Source organism: Acomys minous (assembly GCF_964271855.1).
Source record: "Acomys minous genome assembly, chromosome: 11".
Classification (NCBI taxonomy): Eukaryota; Metazoa; Chordata; class Mammalia; order Rodentia; family Muridae; genus Acomys; species Acomys minous.
The window spans coordinates 35,959,281-35,979,589 of record NC_140492.1 but is presented as its reverse complement, the minus strand read 5'-3'; the positions used below and the strand labels follow the sequence as shown (position 1 = coordinate 35,979,589).

Here is a 20,309-nt window from a genome sequence, read left to right as displayed (position 1 = left end):
TTTCTCTAAATATGGGTGCAAGCTGACTCAGTGACTATTGTATGAGGCAATGAGACTTAGAAAAGCTCTGGGATTGGAAGCGTACGTAAAACACTAGCACCACTTTTCTTATAGGTCTTTTACTTCGGTTGGACACAGAACACCCCACATCATCTTGAAATTATATACACCAAGGAAAAGAATTGCTAAAGGAATGTACACAGTAAGGCTTTAATTAGAACCCTAAGAGATAATCTGTATGGGGGTGGCCCCAGGCTCTAAGCTCCAATTACATTACTAGTAACATTTTCATTCATTTGATAACTAGATGGCAGGTAATTCAAAACATGTAATTACAGCAAAGTCAAATTCTAATTTGTAAAGGCAATGAAAACAAACAACATATTAAAATCTCTTTAAAAAGCAGTTACCATACCATTGTAATAAGCAATAAGCTGCTTTTTTTTTTTTTACAAGATAAAGGTCAAATCGTGTACTGTGTGAACTTGTGGACATATTTTAGATCAGGTGATGAGGTGAGTCTAAAGTCATAAACACAAAGCAATGTGGCTTTATCTTTAGGTGTTTCTTTTTTCTTTCTTTCTTTCTTTCTTTCTTTCTTTCTTTCTTTCTTTCTTTCTTTCGGCGCCAGTCCAAAGCTGTTGAGAATGGCCCAGGATGAAAGCCAAGACTGGGGAGAGATGAAGACTCACCAGATAGACTATTAAGTGGAACCAGACTCCATCTCAGTAACACAGGGACAGTGAGTCACAGCATGCATGTATACGTGGTTTTGTTTTCCTGCATCCCACTATGTTTCCTACCAGATGAAAATATCTCTTCAAAACACAGCCCAGCGTGAATAGTAGATGGTCTTGGAAGGCCTGGTGGTGCGTTGACACACGCAATGAAACCAGCCTATGAGTTCAAGGATAATGGGGTTTATCATGGAGTTTACCTGGTTGGTTTGATCACTTAGTAAAACCAGCTGAAAATGCAGCATATGGCCCAATTATGTCCACAACACAGGACCTCTTCAGGGAGGCTTTAATAACAAAACAAAACAAAACAAAAACTCCAGCACTTTTTTGAAGCAATGTGAATTTCTTCTTTAATGCTTTTATTTTTTAATGCTTTTTTCCTCCTCTATTGCTGAAAACAAAACCCAGCTTCCCAAGCGTGCCAGCAGACCTTGAAATGTCACCACCACTCCTTTTAGAGCGACACAGACCTTTTCCTCCGCCTGACAAAATCCTCTGCGTGAATGAAGTTGGACAGGGCCTTAGTGAGGTGACTGTCTGACGTCTCCGTTGTGCTCCCGATGTCATGGTTTCTCAGACAAGGGCACAGACAGCGTATAACGGCCCGGCGGATATAGCTGTCAAAGACATAGTAAATGAGAGGGTTGACACAGCTGTTGGCAAATGCCCAGGGCCCACTCACCTCCATGGCCAGCTGAAAAGACACAGAGGGAAACTGGAGTTGCGGCTGCAAGGCCGAGACGATGGCCAGGAGCTTGAAAGTATTAAAGGGTAGCCAGGAAAGGGTGAAGGCCGCCACAACGATAATGATGATCTTGATAGACTTCTTCAGCTTTTTGTTGTGCTTTCCAGACTGCTGGTAATGAGCACACAGCCTCCTTGTGATGCAACAGTAGCAGGTCACGATGCTCAGCAGGGGGACAAAAAAGGTGACAATCAAGGCTACCAGACCCCACATCAGTTTCGTCGGAGTGGCTTTCTTCTCTGCACAGTAGGGCTTGCCTTCCCTGAGTGTGAGCTCTCTGGACAGAAGAGTAGGCAGTCCCAGGAGGCATGAGAGGATCCAGACGCTGGCACAGACTGCGTATGCGCAGTTTCTCCTCCTCAGTCTCCTGGATAAAGCTGGGCGCATGATGGCCAGGTAGCGGTCCATGCTCATGCAAGTGAGCAAGAAGACACTACAGTGCATGTTCACAGAGATGACGTAGGAGCTGCCTTTGCACAGGAAAGAGCCAGTTCTCCATAGTCCTAAAGAGGCTTCCTTATCCACCCAAAGAGGCAGTGTGACGAGGAAAATGAAGTCCGAGGCTGCCAGGTTGATGATAAAGATGTCGATCAATCTTCGGTTGCCGTGCTTGAAATGCAATGCGATCATGAGGATGAAGTTCCCCAATATTCCAGTCAGGAACACAGCGGTGTAAAAGACAGGGAGGAAGACAGATGTGTAGAAAATGTGGGAGGAAGTCTCTGAGATAGGAGGATCTGGGCTCGTAGCGTCATAATAATAAAACAGGGTTGCTGTTGGTCCCATAGCTGAAGGTTAGATGCCGAATCTGGTAAGTGTCCTCACTGTGTGTCTTATGAACTGGAGAAATCAAGGGAGCTTCTTGATATAGTCTCTTCCTCCTCTCTCTTTCTCTCCCCGCTCTCACTGCTACCTGCGCGCTTCTCTCTCCCGCTCTTTCAAGACCTTGGACGAACATGAAAACAGGTTAAAAAGTGTAGTTACTGCCAGTCTTTTGAAGGCCCACAAGAAGCACTCTTGTGATTGGTATTGGCTGTGGTTGTGGTTTTCTTTATTTGTACTCGCCTGTGAAACTTAGGTGTAGGTTTTTTTTGTTTTTTGTTTTGTTTTGTTTTTTGACTTCTTTATTCAAGATATTTGATTTGTTTTCTTAAATTCAGAAAATTAAAAATGAATCAATATTTTTATTTTCATTTCTTTTAAAGAGCATGGCTTTTTTGACCCCAAATTTTTTTATTCTAGCCTTCCATTTCACCTTTAAAATACTGCTATTGAAATTGTAAATTCCTGATGAAGATGCTTTTTTAAAAATCAGTGTTGATGTACATATTACATTCTTTTTATTATTGTTATTATTATTGTTGTTGTTGTTATTATTATTATTATTATTATTATTATTATTATTATTGCAAAGCAAGGGAACTGCAGTCTTACCAAACCATGAACTCACACACAGCAAACACGGTGATTGCAATAAGGGCATGGATTCTTCCTATTTATATGGTTATTTCATAATCAGCCCTATCTCAATAAACTCATTTTAAAAAATGGTTTGGACTGCAGCTAGTACTTTTCTTTATTACTTCAGTTTTTTTCCTTTGTCACTCCCTTTACCTCTCTCTCTCACACATCCCTTTCCTCCTTTTTTGTTTTCCCTTCCCACTTTCCCTCTTTCCTTCCTTTCTTTTCTTTTCTGTCCTTTTCTTCTTCCTGTTCTCCCTCACCTCTCTCTCTCTCTTTTCTTCTTTCTGGGGATCAATGCTAAGTCTAGCTACAGGTGCTATTGCAATTCATGGAGGTCATAAGCATGTTATAAAACACTAACTGCTATTCTTATGTTCTCACCTGCTATCATAACTCCATCACAAAGTTCTCCTTTATTTCAGTATACATCTTTAATTATGAGACTTTCCTTTTACAAACCATAACCACCTTCATCAGAATCAGACTTCAGATTATCTCTGCTCATTGCCCTCTGTGCATCTTTGTAGCAGTTCTTTCTTTCTTTGTTTCTTTGTTTCTTTCTTTCTTTGTTTCTTTCTTTCTTTCTTTCTTTCAAAAGATCTCACTGTATCCAGAGAGGCTTTGAATTTATGATTCTTCTGTTTCCTCTTCCCCAGTACTGGGAGTAAAGATGTTTGCTATTGCATCCAGCAAGCATTTTTTAGCTTTTGGCCCAGTGGTCTTCATTAGGTGTCTCCACACATCAGTGACGTGGCAACAGATGCAAATACCACACAAAGTGTTTTCATAGCTTTCATAGCTGCTAGCTTCAGAATTTCAGTCCAATAAAATATTCGAGAAGCAAACTAAAGCTAAAACTGAAGGCCTTTCACCTTCACGTGTTCATGTGTATTTCTCATCTATAAAGACCTTAGTAAAATATGACAACTATTGAAATTGATTTCAATTCCTCACTGCCCAAGGTGCTGTGACTCTCTTGCACTCACCTCCTCTCCTCTCTTCCTTCTATCCATTTTATTTAATCCTTAAAATTTCAGTTTCACAGTAGTCACTACTGTCTAGAACTTAATGCTGAAGAGAGCGAGACCTCCTTGTGGTCTAATGCTATCTTTGTACTGGGCAAGAGAAGTAAGGTCAAGGAAGGATGGAGACTCCTTGAGTGGATCAAGTCAAGAAATCACCAGGAGTGGAACTCGGGGATGACTTGCCCCTCCGTTCACAAATGTTCTGTGCTGTTCCTTCACATCACAGGGGGGGCATAATCTTCACTAAATATAGACTGTAGTTCAGAGAAACTAATTAACAGTTTGACATTTCTGGGACAGAAATACTTCCCACTGGGTAAACTTTAATTATTTAAGAGACTAATTCACTTTTCCCCCCCAAATAGTTTGAAGTAGGACAATATTTACATGGAAAAGAATAGTCGTGTAAAACAGAATATTTAAACACTGCATCTATATGTGTTGAAGGACCAATCACAGGAATGTTTTGTACTTGTGTCCTAGTGGTAATGATGAACTTGTTCAATGAGAAGTCCTTGTGCATTTGATTGCATAAGGCTGATTTGGGGCTAAGATTTCGTTTTAACTTATTCTTCTCTCATATATTACATCCCAGTGGCAGTTTCCTCGCCCTCCTCTTCTCCCAGTCCCTCCATCCTCCTCGTCCACCCTAGACCCACTCCCTTTTTTTCCTTCAGAAAAGGGCAGGTCTTCTAGGGATAGCAACCAAACATGGCCTATCAAGTTGCAGTAAGATTAGGCACTTCCCCTCATATTAAGGCTGAACAAGGCAACCCAGTAGGAGAAAAAGGGCCCCAAAACCAGGCAAAGGATTCAGATGTAGCCTCAGATGCCACTGTTAGGAGTCCCACAGGAAGACAAAAATACACAACCATAACCTATATGGCCTTCCTGATTGTTCAGTTATGTTTTTGTTTTTGTTTTTTTGTTTTGTGTGTGATATTCTTGGCCCCTCCGGCTCCCACAATCTTTCTGGCCCCTTGCAGGGCCCCCTGAGCTCTGCCTAATGTTCGGCTGAGGCTCTCTGCATCTGCTACCATCAGTTACTGGATGAAGTCTCTCTGATGACAATTATGCTAGGCTCTGGTCTACAAGTGTAGCAGAGTATCATTAGGAGTCATTTCATTGCTTTTCCTTTTTTTTTTTTTTTTTTCTTTTTCTTTTTCTTTTTTGGCCAGTCCTATTTGGTTCCATCCTAGGCCTCTGCACTATCTAATCTCTGGGTCCTGGATCTCTAGGTAGTGTCAGTCATGGACCGTGGCATGGGTTGCAAGTTGGACCAGTTATTGGTTGGCTACTCCCACAAGTTCCGCACCACCTCTCCCCCAGCACATCTTGCAGGCAGGGCAACTTGTAGGTCAAAAGTGGTTTTGGATGGATGCGTGTCCCAGTTTCTCCACCCAAAACCTTGCCTGGTTACGGAGGGTGCCCATCTCAAGCTTCGTATCCCCCATTGCTAGGAGTCTTAGCTAGGGTCACCCTTGCAGGTTCCAGAGAGCTCGCCCCCAAATATGTGCCCCGAGTTTCATTGTCTCTTCCAGGACTCCATACTTCTATCCTTTCCCTACCCGATCCATCCTGTTCCCATCCCCACCTGCCCCCCAGCCCACCCACAAAACCTATTCGATTTCCCCTTCCCAAGGAGACTCACGTGTTCTCCTTGGGAGCTCATAGTTTTTAATCCTTAGATACGTGTCAATAATGTATCTTGGCACCAGTGAGATGGCTCAGATGTTTGCAGGCATTGGCTACCAAGTCTGACAACCTGAGATGGCTCTCTGGAACCTATCTGGTAGGAAAGAACACACTCCTACAAGTGTCCCCTTGACCTACACACATGCGCACACGTATGTACTCACTCAGGCACACACGCATGTACAAATCATGTAATGCAAATACTAAAAAGAATTAAAAATATAAATAGAAAAACAAGAGTCCATGCTAATAATTTTGAGGAAAGTATTAGTCTAATGGGATGTATACTTGTAGATGGAAATAGAATTGCTAGCCAGGCAAGGTAGCACACACCTTTCGTCCCAGCACTCAGGATGCAGAGGTGGGTGGTTGCGCTCTGTGAGTTCAAGGCCAGGTTGGGCACACAGTGAGTTACAGGACAGCCAGGACTGACTGCACTGAAAGACTCACTCTTAAAAAAAAGAAAAAGGAAGAAGAAAAGAAAATCGCTATATATTCACAGTTTTATTTAATCTCTGTAGGCCTAAGTCTTTGTTTTCAAGCTTCTGAAGTTGCTGAGTGGTGATGTAGACCTTATCTAATGAATCTGACATTTACAGCGAACTCTTGAAGCAGCCACAGATAAGGAGACTTGATTTCTCGTAGGTGGCAACCTGAAGTGTGACATGTCGTGGGACTCTAAGAATGAGCATTCTTCATCAGGAGAAAAGCCATCGTGGATTGATAGGATCACCAGACCTACATTTGGAAACAAGTGAGCTGTTTTGAGATAAAAATGGGGAGAAAGTAGTAGAGTTCTGGGATTTTAGTAACTCAGAATACAATGTTGGTATAAAAGAAAACCCACAGTAGAGGCTGGCTATAAAATAGGGAAGTTCCAAGAAACCCGGGCAAGGATCATTTTTAGCACTTTGAACATCTTTTGAAATACACATGCGGATGCTAACAACAACAACAAAAAACCCCCCAGTTAAACATAGTCCAAAAAACCCAGACGCATCAGTGAGTCCACAAGCATGTGAAAGGCAATATAGACTAGGTTCCGTCAAAAAGGAAAAAAAAAAAGGATGTATTAATAACTGAATCAAAGTATGCACACACCTCTTAGGGACTGATTTGCCCAGAAAAACAAAACAAAACAAAAACAAAAAACAAAGCACTCAAGTTTTTCCCCAGTTCCTGCTAGAAATGATTTGCTTGTTTTTTTTTTTAAATGTACATTATTCTTTTTGAGACAGAGTATTATTTTGTACACGAAGCTGGCCTCAAAAGTCACAGAGATCTTCCTGCCTTTGCCTCTGCCTCTGCCTCCTTTAGCTCTGGGATTTAAGGCGTATATCACCATGTCTTGTTCTTTTGGCTTTTTAAAATACTCTATATAGTACTCATGATGTAATTTCATGTGGTTAGTTACCTTAGCATCTGAACCTCTGAACTTATTATGAATAATTTAATGGCAGAGACTAGTCATCTTTAAAAAAAAACTGATCTAAAAGAGGCTATTCTCAAAATAGTCCTTTTTGAATTCTTAGAGCTCTAATGTTGAATATGCGGATGCCAGGGCCTGTTACTTACATTAGAGTTACCTATGCCTTCTTCTAATGATAGATTCTTAAATCCTGTCTAGGCTTATAGACTCAGTTACTGGGGATGCAGCCTGGAATGCTGCATTTAACACAAAAATATAGAAGAACTATACTTACTTGCATAAAATAACCACCATGCTGTGCTGTGCTTTGTGATTATATTGGCATTTTTTTCTTTTTTTTTTTTTTTAAGGTTTAAAGGTATGTCAAAAGCTGAAACCCATAGAAGGCTTTTAGCCTGGACTTCTTCACAACATTTATTTCTGTTCCCCATTCAGTTCCTAAGCTATATTCAGAACTGTGTATGATGCTGCACGAGAAGGGGGTAGGTTTACCCCATCGAGACATTTGCGCGGGGAGTCTACTATCCCATTATATGGCTGTAGCTGCAGTTTGTAGCCTCCAGTTCTCAAGGTGTTAAACATTTTGTACTAACAGAGCCAATTTAATTTGTATGTAACCTCTGCCAATGGGATTAAAGTACTTTGGCTTCTCTCCACTCATCAAGTCTCCCTCAACCATGTCAACATGGCTGATATGTCATCAGATTACACACAAATGGTAAGACACAAAGCCATCTCCGATATAAGGCTTTCTGCTCATGTGTGTTCTGCTGACAGGTCCCAGGATAGATGGCAAAGAACATGAAGTTCTTACAGACACGTGATTATTTATGCTAAAAATATTCTCTTTTCACTTACTATATGAATATAATAAAATATGCAATCATTTAAATAGTTAACTTTGGAAACTTTTCATGCTCTAGGACTTTTTTTTATTCCTACAGTTACTTGGAGAACTTACAGTTTATTAAAATAGCATGCCAAACTATGAGGGGTGTATTTGTTCTTGTCAGTGAACCCACATTTAGCTTATTATTTTCCTTGTTAACTCATATTTACGTGGATAACAAGTGTGCTATTATCCTAGAGAAATATACTGTAGGCCTCTCTATAATTGTAGATTTGGGCGTGGCAGATGGCTTACTGGGTAAAAATGCCTGCTACCAAGCCTGATGACCCAACTTCGACCCCCAGGGTCCATATCATGGAAGGAGATGCTGCTATCACAAAGTGTTCTCCAACTTCCATGTGTGTGCCTGTAGCATATCCACGCCCACACACCTAAACGCACAGAAATAAACGAATAGGTTTGATATGGATTTATGTTATGCATGCCAAAGTTATTTATGTCGGTGTCCCTGTCAATACAACCCAGTGTCTGGCTGCAATAGGCAGCCAATAAATTCTTATAAGTCTGGATTAAATCACACTTGGATTTGAAGCATTTTCCAGCCAGCAAGAGCTTTTCACAATCCTCTTGGACACCTTCCATTCTACACTTTCTCCCAATTTCATGACATCATAAATGAACACAGACAGCTGTCTCTAGTCAACATAGCATCCTTTTTGCTTTATGCAAATGTTTCAACTTAGTGTATCTTGTTAAATCAGAAGCAATTAAGGAACCAGTAAATTTGAATCCACCTCTAATATGTGTACCTCAGTCCCTGCTGCTGCTGACAAATCTATGATAACTGTATTTTGAAGTTCCATTCCTATCCTTCCAATTGAACTATGAGTCATAAACGTTAAGGCTTCAGCAGTGGTTTAGTAACTATTTAACTAAGGAGGACACTGGGACCCAGAAAGACATATAGGCTTTTAAAATAAATGACAATTTCAACAAAACTTTCTCATCTGCATTGCCCCAAGCAGTAGGAATCAAACAACTATACTTTCTTACACTTTCAGGCACTTAATACGATTTGCTAAAAAATTTTAAAAGAATGAAGTTTAACATTTTGTGGCAGGGCTCCAGAACTTCATGGGCCCCTGACCTTCGCACAACTGATGAAAGTTGTGTATCGACAAAACCACCTGAAAACAAACACCAGAACCACCAAAGTCCATAGTTCTGGGAAAGTCTAAATGTACTAACTAACCTTGCTTTATTTTTAGCTTCTGGAGTTCTGCTTCTGGTTAAATGCTCTTGTAACTGAAGTAAGTCACCTCAGAACATGTTTTTTTTGTGCTTAAAAGCTCACCTTAAGAAAGGCTCAGGGATGCACTGGGATCTCAAATACGCAGTGTAGTCATTGGCTGGATAATAATGACCTTCTATTGGCTAAAACCCATGTCTGAGCAGTCTTCTCTGGTGAATGCCGCACAGTTCTTTTTTTTTTCTGAGACAGAGTTTCTCCGTGTAGCCCTGGCTGTCCTGGGCTCACTTTGTAGACCAGGCTGGCCTCTCAAATTCACAGAGATCTACCTGCCTCTACCTCCCAAGTGCTAGGATTAAAGGCATGTGCCACCACATCCAGCTCGTACAATTTTTTTTCTGATGCATGTGTGCATATGTGCTTTTATTTTATTTTATTTTTTTTTTTATTAATTTATTCTTGTTACATCTCAATGGTTATCCCATCCCTTGTATCCTCCCATTCTTCCCTCCCTCCCATTTTCCCCTTATTCCCCTCCCCTATGACTGTTCCTGAGGGGGATTACCTCCCCCTGTATATGCTCATAGGGTATCAAGTCTCTTCTTGGTAACCTGCTGTCCTCCCTCTGAGTGCCACCAGGTCTCCCCCTCCAGGGGACATGGTCAAATGTGAGGCACCAAAGTATGTGAGAAAGTAATATCCCACTCTCCACCCAACTGTGGAGAATGTTCTGACCATTGGCTAGATCTGGGTAGGTGTTTAAAGTTTACCGCCTGTATTGTCCTTGGCTGGTGCCTTAGTTTGAGCGAGACCCCTGGGCCCAAATCTGCCTATCATAATGTTGTTCTTGTAGGTTTCTAGGACCCTCTGGATCCTTCTACTTTGCTATTCTCCCATGCTTCTCTCATCTAGAGTCCCAATAGGATGTCCTCCCCTCTGTCCTAGTTTCCTGGTAAGTGAAGGCTTTCATGGGACATGCCCCTTGGGCTAGTATGCAGATATAAGTGAGTATATACCATTTGAGTCTTTCTGCTTCTGGGTTAACTCACTCATATGATCATTTCTAGCTCAATCCATTTGTCCACAAATTTCAGGAATTCCTTGTTTTTAATAGCTGCGTAGTATTCCATAGTGTATATGTACCACAGTTTCTTTATCCATTCTTCTACTGAGGGACACTTAGGCTGTTTCCATGTTCTGGCTATTATGAATAAGGCTGCTATGAACATGGTTGAGCAAATTTTCTTGTTGTGTGCTGGAGAATCTTCTGGGTATATTCCAAGGAGTGGAATAGCTGGGTCTTGAGGAAGCCCTATTCCCAGTTTTCTGAGATAGCACCAGATAGACCAGCTCGTACAATTTTAAGATGCATTTTTAATTTACTTTTTTGTAAATTATGTTTTGCCATTGTTCTATAGTAAACAGATACAAAGCAAGTTTCATCAGGATTTTGGGCTATAGCTAGAAATCAGAAACTGCTTCTATTTTTCTTTCTGATCACCAAAGTTTGTAAGAAAACAATAGGACAAATATTTAAGATTAACATAAGGCAGCTATATTTTGAGTACTTACTAACAGTGAACAATTCAAAAAAGCAGACTTGTATTTAAGAATATTATAGCAAGGTGGTGGTGGTGGTGCATGTATTTAATATTAATTAAGAATAATCTTAATATATATATATCCTGAGAGGGAGAGAATTATTGTGCAAAGAGTATTATCTAAATATATAAATTTTCTGTTACCGGGCTCATTTACAGTGTACCATAACTATAGCACTTTCCTCCTGAAAAGCATCAGATTCAGCAAATTTAACCAGATGCCTAGTTCAACTCTGTTTGAAGTCTACATCCCATAAACTGTGATGGTTGCTAAGCTCTACCTGGTTTGTTAATATTGCATGTGAGGCCAGCTACTGATCCTGAACAGCCCAGAAAAAAATAGGATAAATAGCCCTAATAATTAACTACGTATCTGTTCTGCCTACCTACAAAACAGTATAAATAAAAATTGGAAAACACCAAAGATGCAGAGATAACCCAGAAATGTGAGTGCGTGGTTGGTGGGACTGTGTGTGAGAAGGATGTTCAGGTCTACTGGGCTGGTGTTTAGGGTGGCCAAAACCTCAAGCACACACTTTTATGTTAACCCTAAGCTTATGACTGAAAGGTGTCCTGGGTGTTTTCTGGCTGTTCTTCAGAGCTGAAGGGAGAAAGCATCACTCTCCTTCAGAAAGCCCCCTCGCCCAATCATTTACCTCCTGTGTCATGATGACTAGTAAACTGTGAGTCAGAAATTCCTCCCTGGGAAGTCTTTCCTAATCTCTTGGTAGCTGGCAGACAGACAGGTCCAGAAGCCAGCTGAGGTGAGCAAGGGCATCTACCTCTCTTCATGGCTGCTTTCTCCTCCTCACCAAGGAGGAGCTGCATATACTAATCTTATTCAAACACTAGAGATTCAATCATAAATAATGCTTTAATAATTCTTTAATAATCCTCAGGTCTCCTGCCTGATGGTTTTAAAATACATTTTTCATCTAATCCTTACAATGATCATATAGAATAAACACTATTTTCAAAAATCCACGTGTTAAAAAAAATTCAATCCTATCTTCAAGCTTATCAATTTAAATTGTCCAAAGTCATAAAAGTTTACTTACCCAAGGGTTCAGGTTTACCAAGTTAGTCAATCTTCATGGGCCTCAGTTTCTCTGTCTAGAAACTTAGGCTGTTTCTTCTTTTTGTTTTAAAATGTCCCATTTACCAGCACTGGTTGATCAGGGTACTTCATGAAGTAGATGTCTAATGAAGGCTAGTGGATGAACATATCTGGCATCTGGCACATAAACACATTCACAACTCTTACTGGGCATTCACCTTTTGCCTGTACACACCCATCAAGCTTATAAGCTGATGCAAAATGGCCTTTTGATTTGATGCTATATATGAAAGTCTAGTCATGCCATGTGCATATTATGGTGTATTTGGCTAATATCTTGCTTATTTTAGGTAGGGAGTGGATATAAGTGTCCGTTTACCTTCATCTTCTTGTTGGTCTCCCTGTCCTGGCATGGTCCACCTGTCAGCCAGAAAGTCCGTTTCCAGACACAGCCCATGATGGTGAGCCAGAACTGCAAGCCAAAGACAAAAGCTTTATAACAGCAGCATCAGCATCAGCATCAGCATCAACATCATCATCATCGACAACAACAACAACAACAACAACAACAATAACTCCCTCCTACCTGTTCAGAAATTCCTGTGAAATATTTGAGGGCTCAGACTCACTCTGTCACTACCGTGCCGCTCAGTCATTTTGCTTTGAGGCTGCCTATGACTTTTTCTACTGGAAACGATGTTCTCTAAACTCCATTTCATATTACATTCATTCACACTTTAAAGTCACATCTTTGACCCTAGTATCCTTAGCGTTTACAAGTTTTAAACAAACCTATTGAAATGTATTTTAAAAGGAAACTTTATTACAGTAGAGAGCAAATAACAGATTTCTTCAAATGGGAATAACGTAATTATATCCGATCAGGTTATAACGCTAGTTAATAGTTATATGCTGGGTTAGATCCTTAGTTACATTTAAACAAGGAATTATTTGCTCAAATGGGAGGGAGGATGTAAGAAATAGGGGTGTGTGTGTGTCGATATTAGGAGAGTAGAGTCCCATTAACTTTCACATACACAGTAGTACTAATTTTTAGAGGTAAGGTAAGGAAAACATAAGACTGAGAGTTAGACCTGTATTCCATAAATCATAGCCTTTGACTATGGCTGACCAAAGACCCTCCCCCACCACTTTCTGGAGGTTGGTTCCTCCTTTTCTGAGGCATAATAATCCCTCAGCCAAGACCTCTGCTTTGCTCACAGCTCTGCCTTCGGAAAGAACTACATTCCCCACAAGGCCCCGCGCGGCGCCAAGCATGCTTTCCGCTGGCTCCCCCAGCTTTTCCTCCGGTCTTCCTACAAGTCCCACAAGGCCCCTCGGCCCAGGGCCGCCTTGGCCCGGCCTAGGGTGGAGGCGGAGGCGGAGGCGCGGGAGTTATGGAGGGGGCGGGCTCTGCAGGGAAGTGCGTCAGAGGAGGCGCGGGGAGAGTAGGGTGCTGTGGTCGGAGCTGGAGGGCGAGGCCGGTGGAGTGAGAGGATGGGCGGTGAGTGCGTGGGGTCGCGGGCCGGCACGGGTCGCGCGTGGGGAGGGGGCTGCTCGCTGGCGTGGCGGGGCCGGGAGGCTGGAGCGGCGGGAGGGGCGGGGCTCCGGGCCAAGGGGCTGGGGCTGGGCTGGGCTCGGGTACCCAAGGCTCGCCCAGCCCAGCCCAGCCTGCCTTAGCCTGCCTATGCCAGCCAGGCCCTGCTGTGCGGCCCAGGGTGACTGCGCTAGGCGTAGCTTCCAGAACCCGGCCTTTAAGGTCACCCGAGAGCACTAGGGTGGGCAAGCTTTTTTGAAAATCAAAACACAGACCTCACTTAATGAGTTATTGTATCAGTTACTGTATTCCTATCGCCCCGGTCTTTCCGGAGTCACTCCCCATTTTCCAAACTCTGCTTCCCAGTTTCTGAGCCCGTTCCCGGGAGGTGCTTATGCCAAGGGTTTGGTGCTGTCACGGTGTGCATACACTTGGCAGGGTTTGACTCAGCGTGATCCGCCTTGAGTCATTTTACCGCGGCCATTTACTACCGCCGTGGAGTCCTGTCCACGCCTAGGGAGTGTTCAGATTTTGCCTAACTCACTTTTCTACTAGTTGGGAATAGGGATCGTTTAGTTGTTATGGATCTATGCTGTACTTTAGGATTTAGGGAGCGAGCACAGTTTAGGAGGTCGAGAAAGTGTAAGGGGTGGGGAGAGTAAGGAAAGAAAGATCTGGCTGTGTCCAGAAGCTTGGCTTAGTTAGCTTTAATCGGATTGAGGGAGACTGATACCTAACATGATGTTATTGCTCTCTTTTCTATGACATACACTTAAAACAAACTTTTCCTTTTGGGTTAGCACCTTCAGCTCTGATTTCCAAATAACTCCCCACTCTTGCCCTTATTTTGGAAGCCTTCCCACTAAAAAGCAGGTGATTCCTAATTTCCTTTTCTGAATGTCTTTTTTTTCCTCACCCACACCCTAAACACAACATTCTGATAGCTTGTGTAAGAATTCAGCCTGCAGTTACTGTGTGAGACGCTTGCTCTGCCGACCGGACATGGGCACGCCTGTTGTTTGTATCTGTAATGTGTATGTCCATTTCAGTGTTGTCTGTTTTAGTATGCAGGTGATAGACTAGAGAACAAGACTTCTGTCTCCGTAGCATCCTGGGTATGTGAGCATTCTCTAAGTACTTTCATGAGAATGAGTTTTCTTTTCAAGCTTAACATTTGCCTTTTTTGTTTGTAACTTTTTACATTGCTAAATGCATTGCATTGCAAAAAGACGGGATGGGGATAGGGTAGAGGGTGGTTTTGAGTTTGTTCTTTTTTTTTTAAATATGTGATTTGTTGTTGTGGTCTAACTTTTCTTCTTTCTTCAACTTAAACAGAGCAGTCTGAATGCCAGAATGGATAACCGTTTTGCTACGGCATTTGTGATTGCTTGTGTGCTTAGCCTCATTTCCACCATCTACATGGCGGCCTCGATAGGCACAGACTTCTGGTATGAATATCGAAGTCCTGGTCAAGAAAATGCAAGTGATTCAAATAAAATGGCCTGGGACGACTTCTTTGGTGACGAGGCCGATGAGAAGACCTATAATGATGCACTGTTCCGATACAGTGGGACAATAGGACTGTGGAGACGATGCATCACCATCCCCCAGAACACACATTGGTATGCTCCCCCAGAAAGGACAGGTATTCTTTATTCCTACTTCTCTTTAATATTTAAGGACAATAGCTGGTGATGCGTAAGCAGGCTTGGGTACCTCTTTTGTCCCCTAAGAAGATCTTCGGTGTTTGTTTTCTTCCTACCATTTTCTTTCCTTAACTGCTGTGCATCTTCATTGTCCGCCTGGTTGGATCAGTAATTTCCTAATCATGTGAAAGACGTTTGAATCCTCATACTTGTTTACTAATTAAAATTTTTTTTATTCATCTCATATGTCATGGGGAATTAGTTTGAAGGTTTTAAGCATTTGATAATATGTGGAAGAAGTGGCGTTCAAAATCAATTGATTAATTGGTTGGTTAAGTAATTGATTAATTAATAAATTACAATTAGCTATGTTAGCTGCATGGTCATGGTATACGCCTTTAATCCCAGTACTCAGGAGGCAGAGGCAGGCAGATCTCTGTGAATTGAGGCCGCCTTGGTCTACAGAGCAAGATCTAGGATAGCCAGGGCTACACAGAGAGACCCTGTCTCAAAAAACCAAACAAAACAAAATGAAAAACCAATTAGCTATGTTATACTAGATTTCTGTCATCTGCTTTGTATTTATAGAACATAATTTGACCATAAATCTGTATTTGAGACTTGCACAACTGTAAAGACTTAATAAGATAAAAAATATTACAGAAGAAAATCAGATTTATTCTTCAAAAATTCTTATTAACACAAAAATGTTAGTTTTTCAGGTATTTAGTTGGGAATCTTAACATTCTTCATTGAAAGCTAGCTTTACAGTTTATTTTTGTTTATATTTATTTCTCTTGGCCTCTTACCGTGGACGCATTGTATTCAAATCGTAGCAGAACACACTCGCATGCCATGTATTAAAAGGGTGGTAGCGTACCCTATATGAAAAATAGAAGTAACACGCGAAGAACGCAACACAGCTACAGTTCCCTGTAAAGCGTCCAGTTCTACTTAGAAGTCACAGAAGTACACACTGTGCAGGCGGGAGTGGGACAGATCCTGCAGTCCATTAGCTTTCTGAACACCTTGCACGTTGTAGAGACCCATTGGGAGGAAAGATACTGAGCAGAGGAGAGCCCTGGCCTGGTCACCCTGGCTGCTGTCTGTACACACGAGCAGAATACAGGGGTGTCTGGGATTGGTGTGGAGGCGGTTGTGATTCGGGGGAGAGATCACTGGAATTGACCAGCACACTGGTCTGGGTAGTCGCTGGATCGGGAATATATTTTGAAGGAAGAACTGTTAGGGTTTTCTGTTAGAATGTGTACTGGCAAGAATGAAGTTTCTTGTCCAGGAACCCAGAAAGGTTACTGGGGTCAACTCTTGAGGACTGTGGCTGGTGTAGTAAGTTTGGGGGAGATGAGAATTCTTCGGATTTTGTGTCCCTGTCCATATTCCTTAGTCACCTGGCATCCTGCGCTTTTGTTCTTGTTACTGTACCTTTCTTTCTTCCCTTGTGTCTGTATCTGGAGACTGCCACTGGATTGCAGTGGTGGCAACAGGCTGGCCCGTGTGTCGCTAAGGCCAGGCCTTATGTGTGTCTTGGGAGATGTCTTTCCGCATCACCTTTTGCCTCAAAAGATAATTACTCAGCGAGCATCACTATGGCGTATTTCTCACGAACATAACAAGCAGCCATTGTTGTTGTTCCAGAGTCATTTGATGTGGTTACAAAATGCACGAGTTTTACACTAAATGAACAGTTCATGGAGAAATATGTTGATCCTGGAAACCACAACAGCGGGATTGATCTGCTTCGGACCTGTGAGTACTCGGCTCTCAGCAGCACGGTTGGGAGAAAAGGGTGCGTGCTTGGCTGGGCTCTGTGCGTGAGATCTGGGATGCTGAGGTAACTTCCCCAGCCGCATACCCGTGAGCCCTGCAGCATGGCTAATGTTATTTGGAAGACAGAAACAAACTTCAGATAATTTGCACTCGAGGGAGCTACTATGTGAGGGAGGGTGGAATTCAGATCTCCAAAAGATGTTGCTAGTGGGTCCAAATAAGGGGGAATTTAGGATGTGTACAGCATAAACTGGTATTTGCGATGCCCACTCCCATTGCCTGAGCTCACATGGGCATACTTGAGGAAGTGGCTGCAAGCTTGCAGTGGCTTCAGTGGGCATCAGGGTGGTCAACAGTACCCTTCCAGTCCTAGGTCGTAACAACCAAAGAGTAGATGCCAAAACACAGTGTCACGAGCATTCCGTTCCTGCCAATGAAACACTATCAGTTTCTAAGGCTATATATGTGTTTACCCAGAATAATGACAGTCTTATCAAAGGGATCGCTGAAGTAGCTATAGTTATTCAGCTCTCCAATGAGAGTAAGAAGAAGTGCATTGGGAGCAGAATTTTAAAGGAACATATAATATTTAGAAACAGAGACTTACAACATCCTAGAAAACAAAATGAGTACAAAAGAGGAATTTATGAGATTTACAGCTGCCACTAAGTGCCCAATTTGTTCCAGATCCACCATGTCCTCGTTTGTAACCATCATTTATTTACTTGCTGTCACCTGCCTTTGATCATGCAAAAGCTTTCATTGTGTCTACAGAAGGAAACTTTTATTTCAAATCTTGCTTGCCAACTTTTATTTGTACAAATTACTAATGTGTCTCATCTCAGTTCCTTGAGTTACAAAAAACCAAGTAACACTCTCACCAGTGGTGTAAGACGTTGGGTGGATTGATTCCAGTATGTGCACAGCGGACATTGCACGGCTCATGCTAGCCCTGCAGAAACATGCCTGCGCTTGCCCCTTTTTCCTTCAGGATAAAGTTAGAATCCTTTTGGCCTTGATATTAAACTACATGTTTCTCACTTTTTGAGAAAAGTTCTAGTTGATCCTTTACAATATGAAAGAAATTGCCATTATAGGAAAGTGATCTGAAATCATGATGTGTTTATTTTTTTCTCCTTTTAAAAAACCAGATCTTTGGCGTTGCCAGTTCCTCTTGCCGTTTGTTAGCTTGGGTTTGATGTGCGTTGGGGCTTTAATTGGACTTTGTGCCTGTATCTGCCGCAGCCTGTATCCCACCATTGCCACGGGCGTTCTCCATCTCCTTGCAGGTGGGTTGGTCTTCATTTTTTTGATTCTTCTGTCTTCTTATGGATCAACGTTCACACCTTGCTTGTACTCTCTGGACCAAAGCTTGAGAAACTTTGTCCTATTCTCTTGTGCAGTCCCACTTTGATTTCTACATTTCTTCCTAAGGTCTGTGCACATTGGGCTCTGTGAGTTGTTACGTTGCTGGCATTGAACTACTACATCAGAAACTAGCGCTGCCCGAGAACGTACATAGAGAATTTGGATGGTCCTTCTACCTGGCCTGCGTCTCAGCTCCCCTTCAGTTCATGGCGTCCGCCCTCTTCATCTGGGCTGCCCACACCAATCGGAAGGAGTACACCTTAATGAAGGCCTATCGCGTGGCATGAATGGGGAACTGCCTGCTTGACTGACAATGGCTGTTTTTAATATTTTTTTTTACTGTTGAGGTTTTCCCTTGTCTTTCTCTCAATTGTCCTTGATTTTTATTTTTGTGGATATGCTATTTTATCCTAAAGGTCCCTTTTATTTATATACAGTGCCACTAAATACACGCTAAATACCACTTAAAATGTATGTGGTTTACTTTGAGTGATTTGGTGTTTTTACCAAAGTGATCTAGGTTTAGAATCCAGACAGAAAGAACTTTATGGATGAGACCCGAATTTGTAAAAGAATATTGGCAGTGTGAAATTGACCCAGAACAGGGTCTGCTAATGTCTGCTAAATCCAGTAGTCTAGAACTTTGTGTTGAACTAGAAATTAACTTCTGTATGATATCTGTTATCACTGTCAAAACTCCATGTTTACTTTCCTGTTGTTGCTACCAGTCAGCTAGTGGAACCAGTGTTCCTAAAGATGTGTGCACATAAAATTGAAAAATTATTTAGCATTCTTGTCCCTAGCCTTTGGTACATTGCTTCTCTGAGGTAAAATGTGGCAGCTGTTTATACTGTGATTGTCCACAAGAAAAGAAAAGTGAGAAAGGATGTTTACTTGCAATTGTTACTCTTAACTGCAAAACTTCAATCCAATGAGAAAAGCTGATTAATCTTACTACATTATACGTAAAAAAACAAAAACAAAAACAAACTCATCAGGATTTTCAGTGCCACCAAACCATTGTGAATTTTTGTTGCTTCCACCTCCATACACCAGGCTTATTAAAAGAGTACTTTCTCTTTAACAGCATTAGAAGAATCACAGTCAATTCCCCAACTGCCTCGCTCTAGGTAAGAACGATATGGGAGGTCCTACCAATTAAGACCCCCCGAGCGGGGGTACTGCCACCACAAGATCTAAAACTGTGGCTACCGACCAACCTCCAACTATGGTCTTTATTTCTTGTGGTGAAATGATGTGCCTTTCCTTGCCCAAATTCCTTCCTGGTGTGTATCAATATTATTTAATGTCTTCTAATTCAGTCATTTTTTATATGTCTGTAAACATTGAACTTTAAAAATCTTATTTATTTACTCCATTATTGTAGCACTTCACAGATGAAAAAATGTAACTCAGTAATTTCTTACCAAATCCTAAATCTGTCTTTTTTTAAAAAATTAAAAAAAAAAAAAAAAGAAAGAAAGAGAATCGTGTAGTGTCTGAATTCTTTTAGGTCTCAACTTGTTGGGCTAAAAAATTAAAGTCTTGGTTCCTCTTTGTGGGAGATGAGCCATTCCTCTATTTGGGCCTGTGTATTAGTTACTCTGTGTTGCAGTGTTAAGACACCATGACCAAAACATCTGAGGGAAGAAAGTTTATTTCAGTTTACAGTTTAGAGGCAGAGTCCATAATGGAGGAAGACTACTGGAGCAGGAGGCTGACAAATCCCAACTTCAGTGGCAAACAGGAAGCAGAGGGAGAATGAACTGAAAGTGAGGCAAGGCTGTAAACTCAACCCCACCTCCTAAGGGTTCTGGGACTAAGTGGGTAGATACATGAGCCTATAAAAACTACATCCTCTCATTCAAACCACAGTCTATTGCAGAAACAGGAAAGCTCTTCCCTCGTTAGAAAACAAAGTATCTTGAATGAAATATGTTTCTGAACTAGGTCTGTGACCTCCTCGTATTATACTTATTGTGGCTGGTTTTTCCTACGAAGTCACTTAGTGACAGGATATTTGAGTTCTGGGAGGAGAGAATTGGGCCACTGAACTACCAGTGATCCACTGGTAATTTGTGTCAGCATCCGTCGTGTAATGGAGCCAGCATTTAC

At 41.8% G+C, this 20,309-nt stretch overlaps 2 protein-coding genes and 1 long non-coding RNA gene across 5 annotated transcripts; 1 reads left to right on the top strand and 2 right to left on the bottom strand.

Moving 5' to 3' along the window:
* Positions 1-610: 610 nt before the first annotated feature.
* Positions 611-2,583, bottom strand: GPR15 (G protein-coupled receptor 15). The gene has a single exon (XM_084800938.1). The coding sequence runs from the start codon at positions 2,269-2,271 to the stop codon at positions 1,195-1,197; it is 1,077 nt and encodes a 358-aa protein (XP_084657064.1). The 5' UTR covers positions 2,272-2,583; the 3' UTR covers positions 611-1,194.
* A 3,539-nt stretch (positions 2,584-6,122) lies between these two features.
* LOC311608106 lies at positions 6,123-13,070 on the bottom strand. Its single transcript, XR_014782834.1, has 3 exons — positions 12,442-13,070; positions 12,235-12,327; positions 6,123-6,407 (listed from the first exon to the last, which is right to left on the bottom strand). It is a non-coding gene; the product is annotated as an uncharacterized lncRNA (long non-coding RNA).
* A 129-nt stretch (positions 13,071-13,199) lies between these two features.
* On the top strand, positions 13,200-19,698 carry CLDND1 (claudin domain containing 1). Of its 3 annotated transcripts, none has more exons than XM_084800369.1 (6): positions 13,258-13,359; positions 14,457-14,507; positions 14,728-15,037; positions 16,695-16,805; positions 17,978-18,115; positions 18,261-19,698. In XM_084800369.1, exons 3-6 carry the CDS (start codon positions 14,746-14,748, stop codon positions 18,479-18,481), a joined length of 762 nt encoding a protein of 253 aa, XP_084656495.1. In that variant the 5' UTR covers positions 13,258-13,359; positions 14,457-14,507; positions 14,728-14,745; the 3' UTR covers positions 18,482-19,698. The 3 variants fall into 3 exon arrangements, with proteins under 3 accessions (XP_084656496.1, XP_084656495.1, XP_084656497.1); XM_084800371.1 differs by having other exon boundaries at positions 13,302-13,359; positions 14,464-14,507; XM_084800370.1 differs by lacking the exon at positions 14,457-14,507 and having other exon boundaries at positions 13,200-13,359.
* Positions 19,699-20,309: the final 611 nt, after the last annotated feature.

What these genes read in the sequence shown, in the direction of transcription:
- CLDND1 (XM_084800371.1), top strand. An exon ending in TGCTCCCCCAGAAAGGACAG is followed by an intron (nt 15,038 to 16,694) that starts GTATTCTTTATT and finishes TTGTTGTTCCAG; the next exon opens with AGTCATTTGATGTGGTTACA. An exon ending in GATTGATCTGCTTCGGACCT is followed by an intron (nt 16,806 to 17,977) that starts GTGAGTACTCGG and finishes TTAAAAAACCAG; the next exon opens with ATCTTTGGCGTTGCCAGTTC.
- GPR15 (XM_084800938.1), bottom strand. Translation starts at nt 2,271, where the DNA reads ATGGGACCAACAGCAACCCTGTTTTATTATTATGACGCTACGAGCCCA.